Source organism: Catharus ustulatus, chromosome 7 (genome assembly GCF_009819885.2).
Source record: "Catharus ustulatus isolate bCatUst1 chromosome 7, bCatUst1.pri.v2, whole genome shotgun sequence".
NCBI classification, from domain to species: domain Eukaryota; kingdom Metazoa; phylum Chordata; class Aves; order Passeriformes; family Turdidae; genus Catharus; species Catharus ustulatus.
This window is the reverse complement of record NC_046227.1, coordinates 19,370,202-19,388,591: the sequence shown is the minus strand read 5'-3', so window position 1 is coordinate 19,388,591 and position 18,390 is coordinate 19,370,202. Positions and strand designations below refer to the sequence as shown.

The following is an 18,390-nucleotide window of genomic DNA, read 5'->3' as shown; positions in this document are numbered from 1 at the left end:
TCCTGCTGAGCTGGCAATCAAACAAGAAAGCTTTAAGAATATTCAGTAATAGAATAGAAAGGTTAAAATGTACAGGAAGACTTGGAAGCTAGTGAGGCCTAGTTCCCTTTTGTCTTTGTTGAATGCTTTGATCAGTCCATATGGTATTTAATGATCATACAATGTAGGTGGAAACTACTTCTCAAAAGGGGTCCATCTGAGCTGGATTTTGAGATTTCAGGTGTGAGCACTTGTATAGGCATTTTAACAAATATTTTGCTGAAGCACTTCTTTTGGAAAAAATATATAATAAATCTTTTGAATTTTAGGTATCCTAATATGTTTTTTAAATAATTTTTTTTTCAAAAGAGATTGCTTTGTGAGAAATACAAAATGAGATTTCCAAAGCAGAATCTGAATATGGTCCTGTGATAGCTTGGCTTGAATTCTTCAAGTTTGCCAGTTTCTCAATTTAGTGATGCTGTGTTGATAGAGTGAATTGGATCAGATTACTGATCCAGCTGAAAACTCTCATGCTTCTCTGGAATAGAGTGCAGTGATTGTCTTCAGCTTCTTGAAGCCCAAATCTGCTTCTTCTGTGGCTGCAGTAAAAGTGGCAGAAGGAGACAAGTGAGGGAGAGAAGCCCAAGCACCTCAGGCGGCTGCCTGTGCTTGTGGTGCAGTACCTGGGCAGGCAGGAATGGGTTGAACCAACCTGCCTCATTCTGCCTGCAAATTCTGAACAGTCCTTATTTTCATAAGTAATACCAATTTAAGGATAAAACAGGGTAAATAATTATTTGTGTTGTTTGGCTGTATGCTTCTTTAGGAATAGGTTTCCTGAATACCTACATGTATCTCTTACCTTTTTGTATTGGTAGCTAATTAGAAATAAACTAAGGAACTAGATTTTTGTACCAGATAGGAACTGGGTTTTGTTCTGAGTTTGTGTAAAGTGTCTGGAAAGAAATAAGGCTCTAATTCTTGTATTTTAGTAGTCAGACACTATGCTGAAGTTTGATTGTATGCGCACAAATATATATTAAATGTTTGCATACACAAATACATAAAAATATATGCCATTACATATGTTTTATATATGTATGCTTGTTTCGGTGTACATATGTATTTGTGTTCATATACATACAGAAAATACAGTAAATGAATATTATTGTGATCATTTTTTGTGAATAATACCTGCCAGCCAGAATGAAAATTGGTTCCTCTTGAAGTTCCTGCAAAAGATTTGAGGATTTTGTGACCTAGCTCTTGAAATCAAAGCTTAACCTCTAAGTCAAACAACCATCCCTGTTTCAAGTACTTACAGAAGTACAACCATCCTGCAGGGAGGTATCCATGACCTATTCACTCTTCAAGGGGAACAGAATAAAGATTTAGTGTGAGCACTCTAGTCAGAGCAGGACAGTTCCTGAAACATGTCCGACCTCGTGAGGTGGGGAGAAATAGGATTAGCACCAGAGGTAGTGGTTTGCCCGTAAGATTGAGGCACATATTGAAATTCTCTCTGTCACATGCCATGACAACCCACCAGCAGTACAGAAGCTGAACTCACGCAAGGACAAAGAGAAAGCTTACAAATATTGAAATCCTTTGTTGTGTGTGCTTTTGTTTCAGGACCTTTTGTGCCACTCCCAGGTAGTGTGATGACAATGTTCAGGGGCAAAGCATGCCTTCAAGTCATGCAGGCAGGCTGGGTCATTTGCTCAAACACAAATGCACACTTGGAGCAAACAGACAGAGGTTTGGGCTTTGCTTTTCTTGTAGCACCTACTCTTGCTCAGGACCTGGTTGCACAACCCATGGAGCAGGGCAGGAAGTAGGATCTATGTGTCCCTCAAGCACGGAAATATTTTAGGAACTTAAATTATTTTTTTAATGTTCCATTGAATAGAAAGCATTATTTATCTTCTCTGCTTTCAGAATATGTTTTCCAACCTGATAGAACTTATTAAGTTTCTGTTCTTGGTGACCAGTATAATTTCCCAATATTTCAGATACCTGTTAATGTTTTCCAGGAAGGTGTTGCTGAACTCTTCAGATTTTGTTCTAAGACTTGGTAAGGTCTTTAGTAATGACATCAGATAGACTGCTTGTTGTTAGTGATTGCTAGGGATTTCAACAACATCCTTCATTGTTTGACCTTCTGGTAGTAAATAGAGTAAGGCAAATACATTAGAAATTAATAGGACATTGATGAGACAAGTTATCATGTTCTGATTAGGTTGAGAACTACCATGAGGGAACCTGGAGGAGTGGCATTGACTTTCTAGTGGGCAGAGCTATGTTATTTATCAAAATGATTGCTGAGACTTATGCTTTAAACAGTTGCTATAAGCCACTTAGCAACTTTCAGGTCTTGCCCAAGTGGGAGGTAACTGCAATTTATTTTGCATCTTGGAATCTGCCTTGGTAGATGAAGGAGAACTGCACTACAAGGGTGTGTACCTATCAAGAGGCCAGTGTATGGCACGCCTTGGCTGTTAGACATGGGGTTTGGTCACAGTTCTAAAATTTTTTTTTTGCTCACATGTTAAAGATGTTACCAAAGTAAAAGATAAAGTAGTGCTGCAGGGCCTGGAGGAATAGAACAGTGTCATTGTGTTAGGATAACCTACTGAAATTTCAAAGTTAATTTCTGTGCTGTCTTCCTGCCCTTTTCCCTGTCCAGCATAAAATCCCATTTGGATCATGTGTCTTTTCATGTATAGATGTTTCATGGTTGGTTCTTTGCTTTGGTTGTCCCACACTTGCTGAAATGAAGCAGCATATCAGCTCTGTATTTTAGAAGGTGGCAGAGGGGGATGCAAAATCAATAGTGTCAGGAGTGACAAAGGATGCTTTGGGATTGATTGTTCATTTTTACCCAGTGCAAGAAATAAAAAAGCAAAACCAAAACTGGCCAGCAGTGAGTTCAAAATGAAGTGGGATGGTTATTTTCACGGAGTCTGAATTTACACTGGAGAGCTCTGCCATAGACTGTGGAAAGTTTTCACAGGCTCAGTGAGCTACTAGTGCAGCTTGGGGAGAAAGGGTCAGCTCTCTGGGGACTGCTACGTGCAAAGATGCCTTTTTTGGTCTAAAAAGTCCCTAAGCCACATCTTTCTAGCAGTTGGGAGAACATTTTTGTCTTCCCTGACCTTTAGCAGTGGGCTACAGTTTTGGAGACTGAATTTTACCATTTACCCTGACTCCTGTGTTCTGATTTTAGTGCAAAAAGGGTGAGAGTGATAAATTCAGAATTGTATTGTCCATACCTTCTACAGCCTTGGTGATGCTGGTGGAGGGCAGCTGGGAGAAGGCACCAGAGAGATGTGGGGACTGGAGTCCATCTCCCCTTCCATTCCTTCTCCTTCTCCCTGATCTATGCTTGGAAAGTTACAGAGTGACTAAACTTTATTTTTAGAGATTACAAAGAAAGAAAGCATTAGACAGCTGGCTGCAAAAATATTTATTTATGACCTTTGTCTACATTTGTGCAGTTCTTGTTGCTATTCTGGAGCATGTAGTTCCCCCTGACTTCAGTCTTACCGTTTAATGAGAAACTGAAATGCTTTTAACTTTATGCATACGTATATTTAAAAAAAAATGCTTCCATATTTGGAAATAGGAATACTTTTGTTTGTAAGACGCTGGCCTAATTTGTTTCCCATTTTTATAGTAACATATTGAATGGAAAAACAACTGGAGCACTGCTGGCAGAGACTCGGCTGGGGTGGTCCCATATTGGTGGCCAAACACCCCCTGCATGAGTCAGTCCCATTATGAACTAACCCAGAGAAAGGATTAAATAGATTTTCCAACACTGTGAGGCACAAAGGTTTAGCAGAGTGTGGGATCAGGGTCTGGAATTGGGTCAGTGATCAGTGGGGTCTGGTGTGCAGGTTGTGATGGAAGCTAGCAGATATGCAAAGGTAGCTCAAGCCAAATGTTACTCAATGTTACTGGTCATGGTTTTTGTTATTGGATCAAAATCCCCAGAAAATGGGAGTATTTTTAACTTTGCACTGTGAGGAAATGTGTCTTTTAGATGTGTATGTTCAGGACAATATTAATGTGAGAAATCCACTGCAAAGATGAAACAGTTTTACAGTGATTGAAAGAAAGGTATGGGTCAGTCATATCAGTTGTGTTTCTTAAGAATAACTCTGTTAGGATGAAGCATTTCCTAATACTGCTGTTGAGTGATAAGGATAATTTGTTTAATTTATTTAAAATTATGTGGTTTTACTCTACACTAACCAGTAAGTCTGAAAGCTGAAATGCAGATACCAGATCCGTTTTTTTACACAGCTACTTTTTACCTTAGCTTTTGTTTTTTGGAAACACATGTCGATTGCACCATATAGCATTTAGTTTTTATAATTTAATGGGAGGCATAGGATGATGATGCTGGTGCGGGAATAACAGCTAATGCATCTCTATGAGAAGAGAGCAGGAAAAGCATTGAACATCTCAGATGAAAGGCAGGTGCATATGTGTGCTTTTCTGAAGAGATTTCAGCAGGGTTTGGAATAGGTCCCCCTGGAAGGGTTGGCTCTGTGCTGTCCTTCACACTACCCTCTGAGAGGCTGCTTGGGATACTCTGGGAAAAGGCTCTTACTGACATACAGAGCTGTGTGCTTGGCAGGTTCTTTCCTTTTGAAAAGATTTCATTGGGGGAGTTCTGACCTATTTCTCAGCATATCCAAAACATATCAGTGAAGTTAACTTTCCTGTGTACATACGTTTTGGATGAGATTTCCTCCATTATTACCCCTGCCTGTTCTTCAGACATTGCATACTAGTGGCTCTTCTGTAACGTAAGCTATTGTGAAACATAAAGCCAAAAACACTGCTGGGAGAGGTATACTGAAGTGCCAGCCCTGTTTATGTACTAAATTTGTTCTAGGACTATTAAGATTTTTCAGGTTTGTGGGAGGTTTTGTTTGATTTGTTTTAATTATTGCGTATACAAGTAACTTCTGAGTTAAGTAGGTTAGCTATACCAAAATAACAGAACAAATTCAGTAATTGTTTTTGTGGCAGTAAATTGGTTGAGCATCTGCTCAGAAACAAACCTCTTCTGCTTTTACTCATCCTTAGAGCAAATTTAGATTGTCTCTTTTTAAAACCAGCAAGTAATGTCCAGCAAGTTAGACAATTTTAATCATAAATCCCTGGAGTAATCTGTGTTTAGTGACCATAAAGTAGATGAGCTGGGAAAATTTGCTCTGCATCACTCTTTAAAAAAGGACCCAGACTGCTCAAAACAGATTTGTGTACATCTTTAGCACAGAGAGGAATTTTTGCCGATTTAACTGCCTTCCCTGATATTTGTAAGTATACTGATAAGAAACTATGAGATTTTATGGACATATTTGATTGGCAAGGAATAGTTTGCTTGTTTGTTTTTTGAGGTTTTTTGGAGCTCACAGCTGGGCTGGTGTTAGCAACATAAGCAGCCTTTTATGCAAGCACCACTTGAACTATGCCAGTGTATTGAGAGTTTTTACCTGTTTCACAGAGGTACTGTCTGTATGTAATGTAATCAGAGCCTACCACTTAACTGGAGTTTGTGATCACAGAGTGGTTGTGGTGGGAAGGGACCTCTGGAGATCCTCTAGGTGTACTTGGGATGACTCAGAGATGTGCTGCACCTTAACATTCACCACAGTTTTTTCTAATTACTCTGCATATATGCATCCTCAGCACAGGAAGAGGAGATTCAACTGTCATTGTGCATGGACAAGTAATTAACTCAAATGTTTTTGTGGCCATGAAAGGCTAAAAATACCCTGGATATTCCCAAGGCACATGGGAACTTCATAGCCAAGGTCCTGCCTGTTTGCTTCATGGTATTTTTTGTCTGTTAGCAAAGGTCATGTAGGAGCAGTCTCCAGGGTGATTTTGTGCAGATCCTTTGTGCTATGCTGAGGTATCTTCTCAGCAAATAGATTGTCAATTAGGGGATGGATGGTATGTAATAACAGGCCATTAGTCGTGTCTGTTGGTCCATAATGTGACCTACTTTTGATAAAAATGAATGACAAAGGGACTGATTTAAGCTGTGATTAACCAAGATTTTTTTAGGGAAGTGTGAAATATACTCTGGCTTAGCTTTTCTCACTTGCACTAATGAAAATTTCTGAGTGGGCTTCTGTATTGAAGTTGGCCACAAGATAAAGTTGCTCAAATGAGGGAAGAAATTTTCTGTGCTTAAAATACTGAAAGAAAAAAAAAAAGTGTCACTAATTTGTGGGATTAAATGTACCTAAATGAAAAAAAAAATATATCTAAACTTACTTTGCCAGTTATTGCTGGGTTTGGGACCTGGTAGGACACTTCCAGATCCTTCCCTCTGATGGTCACTTATTTCAGATATGCCAGTTTTAGGTGGAGAAGTATGAAACACCGTTTTTCTTTCCTGTGTATCAACCACCCTTGTTTTGATTCTGGTTCTGTTGAATGGGTAATCTTATCCTTTTGCAAAAATAATTGGATAACGTTACCTTACACTGTCGGTTATTTTAAGACTAGTGTTTCTTAAATTGATGGTTTAGAAGAAGCCATCATTTTCTTTCCATACATTAAAAAGAGTGGGAGTTACATGAATCTAATATTCATTATCCTGTTAGCTTAATTTTTGTTTGGTTGGTTGGCTTTTCTGGTTTTTTTAGCCTTCTTTAGAAAGCCTTATTAATTCTTGCATAATTCTTGTTAATTCTTCTAAAAAATCCTGAACCTGTAATCCCTATTTACCTGCTGTGAGTGCTATGGTGGTTTAAATATCTTCAGACCTGCTGAGAAGCTGTCAGACATGAATTTGCTACAGGGCAGGTACTCTGGTCAGCTTGGAAATGGCAGATGACCTGCTAGTGTGAAAACACTACATTCATGTCCTACCAAAGGGCCCTACAGGCACGTTCCCAGTGCCCCAGATGACTAAAGAGTTCTGTATCTGTGTCTGGCCAGATTCAGGGCAAAGATTACATGTTGCAAGTAGGGCTGTTGGATTTATAGCAAGGAAAATAAAAAGATAATTTTACTTTTGTTCTCATCCTTCATGTGATACTTAAAAATTCTCATTCAACACAAACTTTGCAATTGCAAATGCACTTCATCCTCCAAGGATTGCAAGGGGTAACATTTCGAATTAATTCTGGCATGTTTGGGGTTTGGTTTTCCCCCCAGCATTGGTGGTCAGGTGGGATCGTTGTCTCTCTCATGAAGTAATTGCGCATTCTTGGGGAAACCCATAATGGTACTTAATTAAATTGACACATTTGTGGTGAAAATGGTGTTTCTTTTTATACCCTGGCAAAGGTGGAGCATCATTTTGACCCATTTCTAGAGAAAAGCTGATCCTGTAAGGTTTGGCTGGGGTAGGAGGCCTTGCTGTTGTACGTGAGTTGAGAAGGAGAGGATGGAGAGCACGGAGCAGCGCCTGCCTTGGGGGGTCAGGGCACCTAGAGGTGCCCCCGGGCATGCTGGGCTGTCAGTGGGGCTGCAGAGGCTCCCTGCTTTCCACTCACTGCCCTGCAGTGGCACCTCACATGGACTGCCTCACTGGGGTCTTCTTGGCTTGGGCTGTAAATGTGGCCTCCAACTGTGAATGAGGAACCTGCTTTTAAAAAGGTGATTTCTGATTTTAATTCACTTGTTTATGTTAGTCTTTCCTTTCTAGATCCAGAATAGATTGGGCTATGCTCAGCAAAATGTGTTTGTCCTTGAACTTCTGCATAAATGAATACCAATTTTCAACTCAGCTGTACTGAAATCCATTGAAAAAGATACTAGTGTGGTGTTTTTCAGATTTCCATGTTTTAAAGAGAAAAGCTGGCAATATACTTAATTCCATTCCCCTTACTCTTTCACAATTGTTACTTCTTAATTGCAGTACCTTATGCAGTAAATAGTCTCATGGGTTTCACTAAGACTGTTTAGAGAATTGAGTACCACAGTGTTAGCAGAAATGGAAAAAATGAACAGTGCTTTTAAGAATTGCAGTATTTGGCAAAACACTCATATTCTGTACATGTATCAAACATTAATTGTGGTTTTTTACTTATGCATCAATGTAAATTATTACAGAAGAGTATCATGTTAATGATGCTTTTTATGATACCTGTGAAATTTGGGACCCTATTAAATGAACTCTGCTTTAAACTACATTGAACTCTACTGTTGTAGCCTTGAAAAAAATTTTTCTACTCTAAAGTATACCTTGATTTGGTTAAGTTTATGTATAAAAACCAAAAAAATCTCACATTTTACAAGTTCCACCAAAAGTAATCACATGGACAAAGTTTGGCTCATGCATACTTGAATTAGCAGTCAAACCTGCTCAGTATTGCAGGTGTATAAAATGTTTCCGTTGTTTTCTCTTGAGAGTCCTAGTAGGACCTTTGTGAGTATTTTGTTGCTTTCCCTGTCCCTTCATCACTGACATAGCTGGCCAAGATAATCCCGTGTCTTGCAGCTGTGTACTGTCGACAAGATCTGAGTCACGTGCCCATTCCTCCCATGCATGTGAAAAACATAAGCAATAAAGGCAGAAAAGCTCATGTTTGTGTTTAGGAAATTTGTTTTGTTTTAGGTAATGGGTATAACATCAATATTACAATTTTAAGGTTAAAAAACCCCCACTGGGTCGGTGCCTGGATTTACCTAGGGTATTCATTAACATGACATGTCATTTTAAGAATTTCATTCAACTGGTTTGCTTAGATTTAAAGGAAGATCAACTCAGTGTGAAACTTGTTTGAATTACTTCTTGTTGAATTTTTTTCTAGCTGGGACTTTTTATCTGCTTTTTTTTTTTTCTTTTAAATTAGCAGGTTTAGGGAACTACCTTTCTATTGGAGTTATATCATGGCTATCACATTCCTTCACTCAGGAGAAGGAGAAAGCAAAACAGAAGTTGATAGACATATTTTATTAAAAGAACAATAAACAAAACAACAGCAGAAACCCGAAGCAAACAAACAAACCCCCACACACAACCAAACAAAAACCCTCCCAATACCTTCCAAATAAACAAAAAAAATCCCAAATCATGCCTTATTTCAGAGGAGACTGACTTAACAAGTGCACAGAAAATCCATCTGAAAAAATTTTTATTGTGATTTTTGTGTTTATTTAATGACTGTTTCTTGATCTTGCTGTTGATGATAGAGGCTGAGCTTTGATTCTTCTGTGAGTGCATGAAGCTGCTGCAGTTGTCTTCTATTTCTTTTATTTGCTTTTGCTCTGCCTACAACCTTCTCCTGCCCCTCTACTTTTAAATGTTTCCTTTTATGACTTCGTAAAATTAGCTTAACACTGATTGACATTGACTTTATTGTCTCTTTAAGGATTGACTCTTGTCTGGCCCTATGGCTTACTCTTCAGGAAATTGTTATTGTTGTCTTTAAACTGTCTTTAGTAATGAAGACTTGAATTTCTGGCTGTTTTTTGGCTTTTTGATACAAAACAGGGACATAGATGCTAATATGTGAGCCCTGTTGTTACGGGGTGAAGTGTTTTAGAATTCCTTAATACAGTAAACTTCTGAAATCAAATTCCATTAGCTTCTTCAGCTGTCTTTTTGGTTACCAGCTAGCAGCAATGACCAGCACTGGTTTGGTTATGTCTGTATTGAACTTAACATGATTCTCACTTCTTTTGTCAGCTTATACCTTAACTAACATACAAGTTTCCATGTGGCTTGATTAAACTGTATTTACATCTAACATGTGCAGAACTGACATACTTCTCTTTCATGAGCGGAAGACTAGATTTCCTTCTTGAGTTTAGTAGTGAAACTGGATTCATCAAAGCTCTTAACTCTAAGGCAGGGAATTTATACCTGATGCAATGCCTTTAATTTGGTTGATGTTATGGACCATCAAGGGTTTTTTTCTTCTGTAACACGCTAGGAACAAATAGTAAGATCACTGATACATTGCATATGTTTTTGAATATTTGTCTTACAACTCTGTCAGTCACCAACATTTTTTCTATAAAGGCTTTAGAATTGCCTTTCATATGGAAATAGTGCCAATGTATCAAGAATTTTTCTACAGGAAAACAGGGTGGTCTGGCATCACTCATCGTTCTTTACCAAATGCTATTGCTGTAACCACTATAACATTTCCCTTTAATCAGCTGTGCTGTTTTAAATATGGCAGAAACAGCAGTTGTAGCTCATAACAGTGCTCAGAATGCAGCTTGGGTATGGGTAGGAATTCCAGGATTTTTTATAACTTTTTATAACAGCTGGATAAATGTGGAGCTACTTGCACCAAGTGTTGTTTTGGTCCTTGTTGGCAGATGAAGTTTTGGGAAACAGAAGCCTTTTAAGTGAAATCATGATGATGGCAGAAGTTAATAGTGTTCAACTATGAATGTGATCTCTATACAGAGTTTTTAGCTTTCATGGGCATTCCAGGTTTAAACTCATAGTTACAAATAATTTAAGTTTTTGTGAGGAGAGTGGTGTCTTTGAGTGTATGTAATATAGACTATGCAATTCAACTCTAAAATGTCTCAGAGAACTTACAGATTGATGTTAGGATTTTGGACAGCCTCATAGTTTAGCAGAAGAGTATCGCTTGTATCTCTCTAACATGTAAATTTTATGCTTTTAGAAAATGGTATTGACTGTGCAGCTTAAGTGCTTGTGCCTTTCAGGATTCTGAAATTCCATTGTGCCAAAGGAGTCCTGAGACAGTAACTGCTTTTGAAACTGATTTTTAAAAAGGCTGTTTTTAGAGGATAATATCATATGCTCCTCATCTCTACAAGCTGCCCTGCTCTTTTCTTTAGCTACTGCTTCTTTAGGAGGCATTCCTCTTATGCTTTTGTTCTAATCTCTTTCTTCACAACATGAAAGAAAATCCTGTTTCATGTATTCCACAGGGTTCCTTTCATCCTTCAAAGTGATGTTCCTTATTTTGTGATGTAATTGCCTATATGGAGCTTGCTTTTGAGCTGTAAAATGAAATACTATTTTTGTTGGCAGTGTTATAATGTTTGCTCATTACCACATACCATTTATTGATAACAGTAATGAAGTAAATAACTGAAGGATTTCACCTGTTTTCTTCTCTCATGTTTCTGCTTCTTTCAGGTTCATTGCTAAACCATGTGCCTTAGGCCTTAAAGTCCAAGCCAATGGACCACAGAAAGCTCAACCTAATGCTATCCTGGAAAAGGTTTTCACAGCTATTACAAAGGTAGTGTGTCTAACTAAAATACTTACCTTATGAAGTGGGATGTGGCACTGTAAACTATGTGTGAACAATGCAAAGCTGACAGATAAATGCAGTGCTGCATTTTTACACCTCAAAGCAAATTCAAATATTGGGGATGTCATTAATATACCAGCTTGAACAGTTGTGGATCCCTTTGTCATGTCTCCTGTAAACTTTCAATTTAAAAAAAAAATGTCACAGAAACACTTTGTGGATGCCATATGGCCACATAGGGTTTTTTTGTTTCTTATCTGTTTTTCCTTCTTGTCTATTTTGTATCAATTTTTGCAAAATGGTTGGGTTTTTTAGAAAAAAAAAGGGCTCATTTTAAGTTGGTAATATTGATACTGAGTTTTCCATGAAACTTCAAAGCTAGTCCTTCTAGGAAAAGGCCTTTCTTGCTGGTGTCCCAGCTATGGGAGAAAACATAGAAAAGTGGGAGAAAATAACTGAATAATGTTTTATTTACAGCTTGCATACTTTTTTTGGTACAAGATTTTCCCCCACAACTTACGTGTCTCTACATCTTTCACGATATGACATCTCAACCTGTTTGTTGTTCTGTCCATGCTTTTCACGCATCCCAAATTTTTTTGCAGAAGCTTTCCAATCCCACCTTGGCTCCAGACTGCAGCTGGACGCCAGTGTAGACCAGAGTATTAAAGTCATATAGGGGAAAATTTGGTTCAGTGTCACAGACACTGAAGTATGCTGTGGATCTGTCTTCCTTGTGTGTCCTATGCTATCCAGAGATCCCCATGGCACTTGCTGTGACTTTTGTCCTCTTTTCAAGGAGGGAATTGCATGTGCCTTGTTTCTGAAAGCTGCAGGATATACTCTCACACAGATGCAGTTGAAGAAAGAATGGTTAGGTTTTTTTTGTTGTGGGGTTGTTTGTGTGTTTGTTTGTTTGAATATTTCCTCGTAGAATCTGGTAGTCTGACACAAGGCCAGAAATACCTGTGAGTGTGAAGAGCTCCAAATGAAAGTATCTGCTTTCCTTCAACAATCTGGTAGCTGCTCTCAGAGAAACTGTCCAATCTAACTACCTGCCTTTTTTGAATCCTATACAGCAGTTCTCTCTAGTCAAACTCTCAAGAGCTACATCAAACATTTCATTTTTCTAAGGTTACAGAAATTGCTTTTCTTAACCTTCCACTGAAAAACTAGTAGATACTTTGGTTAACTGAAAAACTTTATTGAGATGGATGGCAAATACTTCAGCCTTCTCTTGTCTCACCCTTTTATTTCCCTCTCTTCTCTGTGTTTTCTTGGAGGCTGATAAACAAAACTTCAGCCTAACAGAAGTTTTGCTGGTTTATATCTTGCAACAATTAAAAACTTTAAGCTCTTTGTTGTAAGAGCTCTTGTACTTCATTCAATATATGGAACTGGCTTGCAGAAATAAAGCTAAAGTTCCAGAAACAAGATTGTCCATTTTTCTGTTTATTTAAAAAAAACCCGTGATCAGAAGAAATATATAAGTAGTACATGTGCTTTACTGGGCATGCAGAATTGGTGTATGATTGGAGATTCATCCTGTACTGCTCTTCAAATTAAGGACTGATTTTCTGTTGCCTTACCTCTGTAATGGTTTGCAGCTACCCTAATGGTTTGAGACTTCTACATTTTCTGCTTTGGACAATATCTGTGTGTATTTAGTTTTACAGAAAACAATTCACTCTCCCTGTTGTCAAGGTGGTTTTCCTTTTGAAGTTGTCACTTTGTTTAACAACCTTGTTTTTTAACAAAATCATGCACAAACATGGGATTTTTCTTCTTTCTGTGTCAGTCAAACCATCTTCCTTAGTGCAACAGTCAATAGGACAATGTAGGAGAGTGGAACAGGTGTTAGTGTGTGGCAGGCAGTGGGGTGTAAGAGCCACTGCTCCAGAAATGCGTGGCATTTTATGGCTGCTAAGCTTCACTACCAAGTGAAAGTGAAACTTCAAAGTTTTTATTAGTAATGGACCTCCATGTCATATTACAGCATCTGTCCTTCTAGACAAATAATTGTCATTTAAAATGTACTCTAATGGGAATCTGCCAGTAGAGATTTCTGTGGACATATTTCCATGTGTCTGACAGACAGCCTTGGTAAGAAGGCCAGAGTCAATTACAGTGGTTCTGAATTTAGCGTTAATGCAGTTGTGCAAGAAAATAAATTTTTTGCTTCTCTGTTTTGTAGCATCCAGATGAGAAGAGGCTGGAAGGCCTCTCCAAGCAGCTGGACTGGGATGTACGCAGCATTCAACGTTGGTTTCGACAAAGACGCAACCAGGAAAAACCCAGCACCCTTAGGAAGTTCTGTGAGAGCATGTAAGGATGCATATTCTCTTCTTGAGTCTTGTTGAGCCTGTGTTCTCATGAGTTTTTACCTTTGTTTTTCACAGGTACTTTGGTAGACAATTTGAAAATTATACAAAACAGTGGAATTAAACTAATGAGAAAAATTATCTTCCACCTCCTGAAGGAATCATTTTCGGTATTTTCAGTGGTGAAAAGCTTTCAGAAATCGTATTGTTGGGATTGTATACTATCAGGGCACCAGCCTGATCCTTTAGAACAAATCACCTGGTGTTAGTGTGCTGTTCTTCTAGCCCTACCTTTAGCCATGCAATCTGATGGAGATCTGAGATGAAGGAGTAAAGATGAAAGGCAGTTGGGTAGTTAAATGAAAAGAAGAGAAGAGATAAATTGTGTAAAGATGATTGCCCTTTATTAAACGGAAGAGCTTAAGTGTCAGAATACTTAAATCTTTCTTTGGTATTTACAGCTGAAATCTTTCTTCCTTAATGTTTAATAAATCAAGGCATGATGAGATTATGGATAGACCTGGTCATTTTGTTGCCATCAGCTGCTGGCCTTACAGTTACTAATTTTTGAGATCATGAGGAACAACCTTTTTTTTCTGCAAGGGTTGTAGTTGTTAACTTGACTGTGGAGTCTTGGGAAAAAATATTGCTGTATTAGCCTTAGCATATTTGGGTGGCATATTTTACTTCCTCTGTACTCAGCTGAAAGACCTTGCTCTCTTGCACTGGTGCCAGCACATTTGGGTGAACGTACAGGTAGAAAAATTTAAGCATACCATGAAATACTGGCATGGATAGGATAGTAATGAGTGCTGAATTTGCTCCTTTGTGGCATACATTATCAAAATAGGATGCAAATAGCAGCTATGAATGCAGACTGGAAGGTGAAGTCAAGCTGTAGTAAAGTGCTGACAGAATATAGTGCCAGCTTTGTTTAGATGGAGCATTTGGCATTTCTGCAATATGTGTACTTAATAGTAATGATAAAAGTTGTCCAAAAAGAAGAAAGATACATAAATAATAGGTGGATACTTCAGGTTCTGTCTGTTCATGGTTTGCAAGAGGTGCAGTGGGAGCTGCCTGTCCATTTCTACATGTATGGAGTGCTGTGTGAATGTGGTGTTATCCAACCAATTGTGTGTGCCTTGCCCTAGGAACATTTCCAGTGGTGGACTGTGTGCCACTAGCTGACCTCATACATCTTGGACAAAGTTGTTGGCACATAGACTACCACTGGGAACCCAGGGTTACCCTTTTGTCCCTTCAGTACAAGTGTTAGTGTTGTTTAATTAAATCTGTCTATCAGAGCACTAAGCGGGGTACTTCAGAAAGTTTTGATTGAATAAATCCTTTGGTATGAGGTCTGTAGCCTTTTCATAGCTTTTGAGTTAATGGGGTGGCTTTTCAGATATTGTGACTGTGTGTGGCAGCTGCTTTGAAGCTCTGAGCTACCTAAAGTACGTGTTCCCACAGCAGTCATGGGAAGGGGAACACTCAAGTCTCCAGTAATTCAGGTGCAAGTGGAGAGTTTCGACAGAATTAAATGCCCCCTTATGTAATCAAGAACAGAGCAAACAAAATGACAGTGATCTCTGCCTACACCTTCACCACCTTCATATTGCTGAGCTGCTGTTGTCCCTCCAGAGGAGGCTTCAGTTTTGCTGGCAACAGCACTGGTGTACTGTGGCTTGGGAAGAAAAGTGAAAGAACCCACAGCAAATGTGGATCTGCTTAAGAAAAACTCCAACTCTTTTTACATGGAGACGATTCAATTTACTGCTAGACAAGGCATTCCTTGGGCCCAGAGTGGCTTTTCCATGATGAAAGGGAAGAGGAGCCGTGCCAGAACGGCTGTAGGCCATTTTTGACTGCTTTATCTTTCTTGCAAATGAATAGCGTGGGTGCTATCTAAGGTAGTGTAGCTTCAATGTGACAAAAGCTGAGAGTGAAATTTAATGATAAACACACTTGCCTGAGATGAATGATGCCAAAGATCCAGCCCCACACACTATGCCAGTAACTTCATTACTAGATTCTTACTGCCACAGATTTTTCACTTTCTCTAACCCTTCCCTTGTTTTCAAGCAATTACAATTCTGGTCATAAAAAGAGCACAGAGAAACTCCAAAATCTACATTGCTTCTTGAGAGGGAAGGAGGTTCTTGGGGTTTTTTGGGCTTTGTTTTGTTTTGTTGTTTTGTGAGTTTGTTTTGCTTTGTTTTGTTTTGTAATTTTTGTGATTTTGGTTTTGGTTTTTTTGGTTTTTTGTTTGTTTGTTTGTTTGTGGAGGGGTTTTTTTGTTGATTTTGTTGGTTTTTTCCCAAGTGGAATAATTTCTTTGCTACCAGTCTGTCAGATATTTGGGCCATGGGCAGATGATGGTTTATGAAGAAAAAGGAAGTAATAAAATCTCCTGTTTGTAGATACTGTTTGTGTCACAACATGATAGTGAAAATAAATTACTTTTTCAGGAACCTTAACCAGGATTCATGCCATAGACTTATGTCTGTCAATCTGAAAGAGAAGAAATAGTTTGATTATTGGAGCCATAGAGACCCTAATGGTGAGAGTTAGTGGTATTACCTGGTTAAGCTTTCAGATGTTATGGTGATAAGTATTTATATGAAATATGAAATAGGTAATTTCACTAGATGTTGATTAATGTTCATAATCACCAGGTGGTGATTAACGATCCATTCAGAAACTAATAAATGTGGCACTGAATATTATGTTAGTAGCAAGTCAGTCCTTGTACCCCAAGGATTTGGTGATTCTGGCATGAAACCTAGAATTAAAGTCACAGTTTATAGTCATTAGGAAAAGTATGCACCTAGTATATCCTCAAATTGCAAAGCTCAGGCACTTAGCCTGCTGTATTAGCTGCATAGGGGATAATCTCTCCATGGCTTTTCTCCTATTTTGTGAATTTACACCATTTGTGCTCCTTTCTTCAACTTGAAAAATCCAAGGTGCATAAAGGAAGAAATAAAGTGGTCAACTGAGTGTGCAAAATGGACTTTTCTACTTCCAGGTATTTCTGTTGGGGTAATTTTATTCTTTTCTCTCTGTCCCTGTGCAGAAAGCCAATGCAGTAATGATTCCCAAACCACTTCTAGTGTCTTCCCAGTTTCAATGTGTTCTTTCTGCTCATACTACCAGTGTGTAGGCATGTCTGCTTTTCTCAAAGACTTAGTACAGAAAGAGACAACATTCTGTTCTCCCCCCTTGTTGTCCAGAGCAAAGGGAAAGAACCTGTGATGCCATAAGTTGTTAGCATGGGATTTTGGAATGTCATCAGGCTGATGACTTGTCTGTCCTACAGCTATGTGCATTTAAGCAAGCTGTTTATTAGATACATTTATATGGTTTCTAAGGAGTGGCTAGAAGAAACATATGGCCAAGAGAGATGTTTTGAGTTTATGCAATATTCTGCATGTGAAAACATGGAAATGTATAGACTGAAGAGCCAAAGATCTATTTTTCCTCCCCTCTTTATTCTCTGGAAGAAGCTTGGATACTAAAGTGTCTTGTAAATAGGGTGTGTTATAGTTTTGATGTTGCAAAGAACCTCTGTCTCCTTATTTTTGGAAGGAATTGAAACTTTGTTTATGCATGTTGCTTTGGAGGAAGATTGTATCTATCTATGAATGTATGTATGTGTGTGTGTGCACATGTATGTGCATAGATATAGAGAAATACAGACTGGGGATTTTTTTGCTTGTTATGCACATTTCTGTGGAAATTTTGTGGGCTGTTTGCAACTTCTCGGGCAACTTCTTGTTTTTCTCAACTAGCAGAGTAATTCTGTTGTACAAAGCTGTACTGGAAAAATAATTGTGAAAAGGAAAGAAATAAAGACAGCTGTTTAGTTGTTGAAATTCTGAACCATGGTGATACAAATCTTAACAAAATGCTGTGCTTTGTGTTGAGCAGTAAAGCACCAGAAAATAAATAGGCTTTTAGCTCTGAATTTTTAATACCATCAGGCTCTCAATAAACCAGCTTCTAACACACTTCTGATCTGAGCAAAAAAATGTGGTAGATGGTACTTTGGGTCAATTTAATTCTGATTTGTCAACTACTCCAGTGCTACATGGAATGAAGGACTAACCAGTGCTCAAGACCAAAAAAGTGAAGGGGGGATGGGTCTGTGAAGTCGCACTACATTCTCTGTGGCAAGTGTGATAGTTACTCTTCAGTGACCACAGGATTGCACTATCTCCCTTGTTTTCCTTTGCTGATTTCCATGGAACAGGAATTGCTGTTACTTGGGCAATCAGATATTTGGTATTTGTTGATAAGTGGACTGTGACATGAAGGGCAAGTAGGGAGTGGAAGCTCAGGTGTTGGCAGGGTCAGATTTATAAGGCAGATTGTGCATGGAGGACATAAGTGTTCAATGAAATGTGAAGGGAGTTGGAGTCTGTGTAATTGTTCCAGAACAGGGAAGTGTGACTTTGCTGAGTGCAAGAGGTATTTATTATTGCTTGAGGTGGTAGGGGAGTTCAGAAAGGAGACTCTTGATTGCTGGCAAGTGGTAACTGAAGTGCAGAGTAACAAAGATGATCTGGCAATTGTTATCTATAGCAAGCATGTAAAATACTGTCATTTTACAATAGTACTGTAGGAGTTTCTTTAGCCTCTGGAGTTTATACATTCAAGGACCTGTTAATCTCTAAAGAGAATTATGTCTAGTAAGATCACTGAAGAGAGACGTGGTTGAATGCAAGGCCTCTGTAGAAGGTAAAAGTGCATGAGGCATTTATACTGAGACTCATGTCAGGGAAACTAGAGCAATGCAAAAAGGCCTGGAGTCATGTTTGACTATGTAGAAAGCAAGACAGAAATCCTGATCTGTTTTA

The 18,390-nt window shown here is 38.6% G+C and overlaps 1 protein-coding gene across 1 annotated transcript in view; it reads left to right on the top strand.

The window, feature by feature from the left end:
• CERS6 (ceramide synthase 6) overlaps positions 1–18,390 on the top strand; it is a 97,375-nt gene that overhangs the window by 24,046 nt on the left and 54,939 nt on the right. The window contains exons 2-3 of the mRNA XM_033065038.2: positions 11,090–11,195; positions 13,402–13,532. Of these exons, the coding sequence (XP_032920929.1) occupies positions 11,090–11,195; positions 13,402–13,532 (237 nt within the window). The remainder of the gene's footprint in view (positions 1–11,089; positions 11,196–13,401; positions 13,533–18,390) is intronic.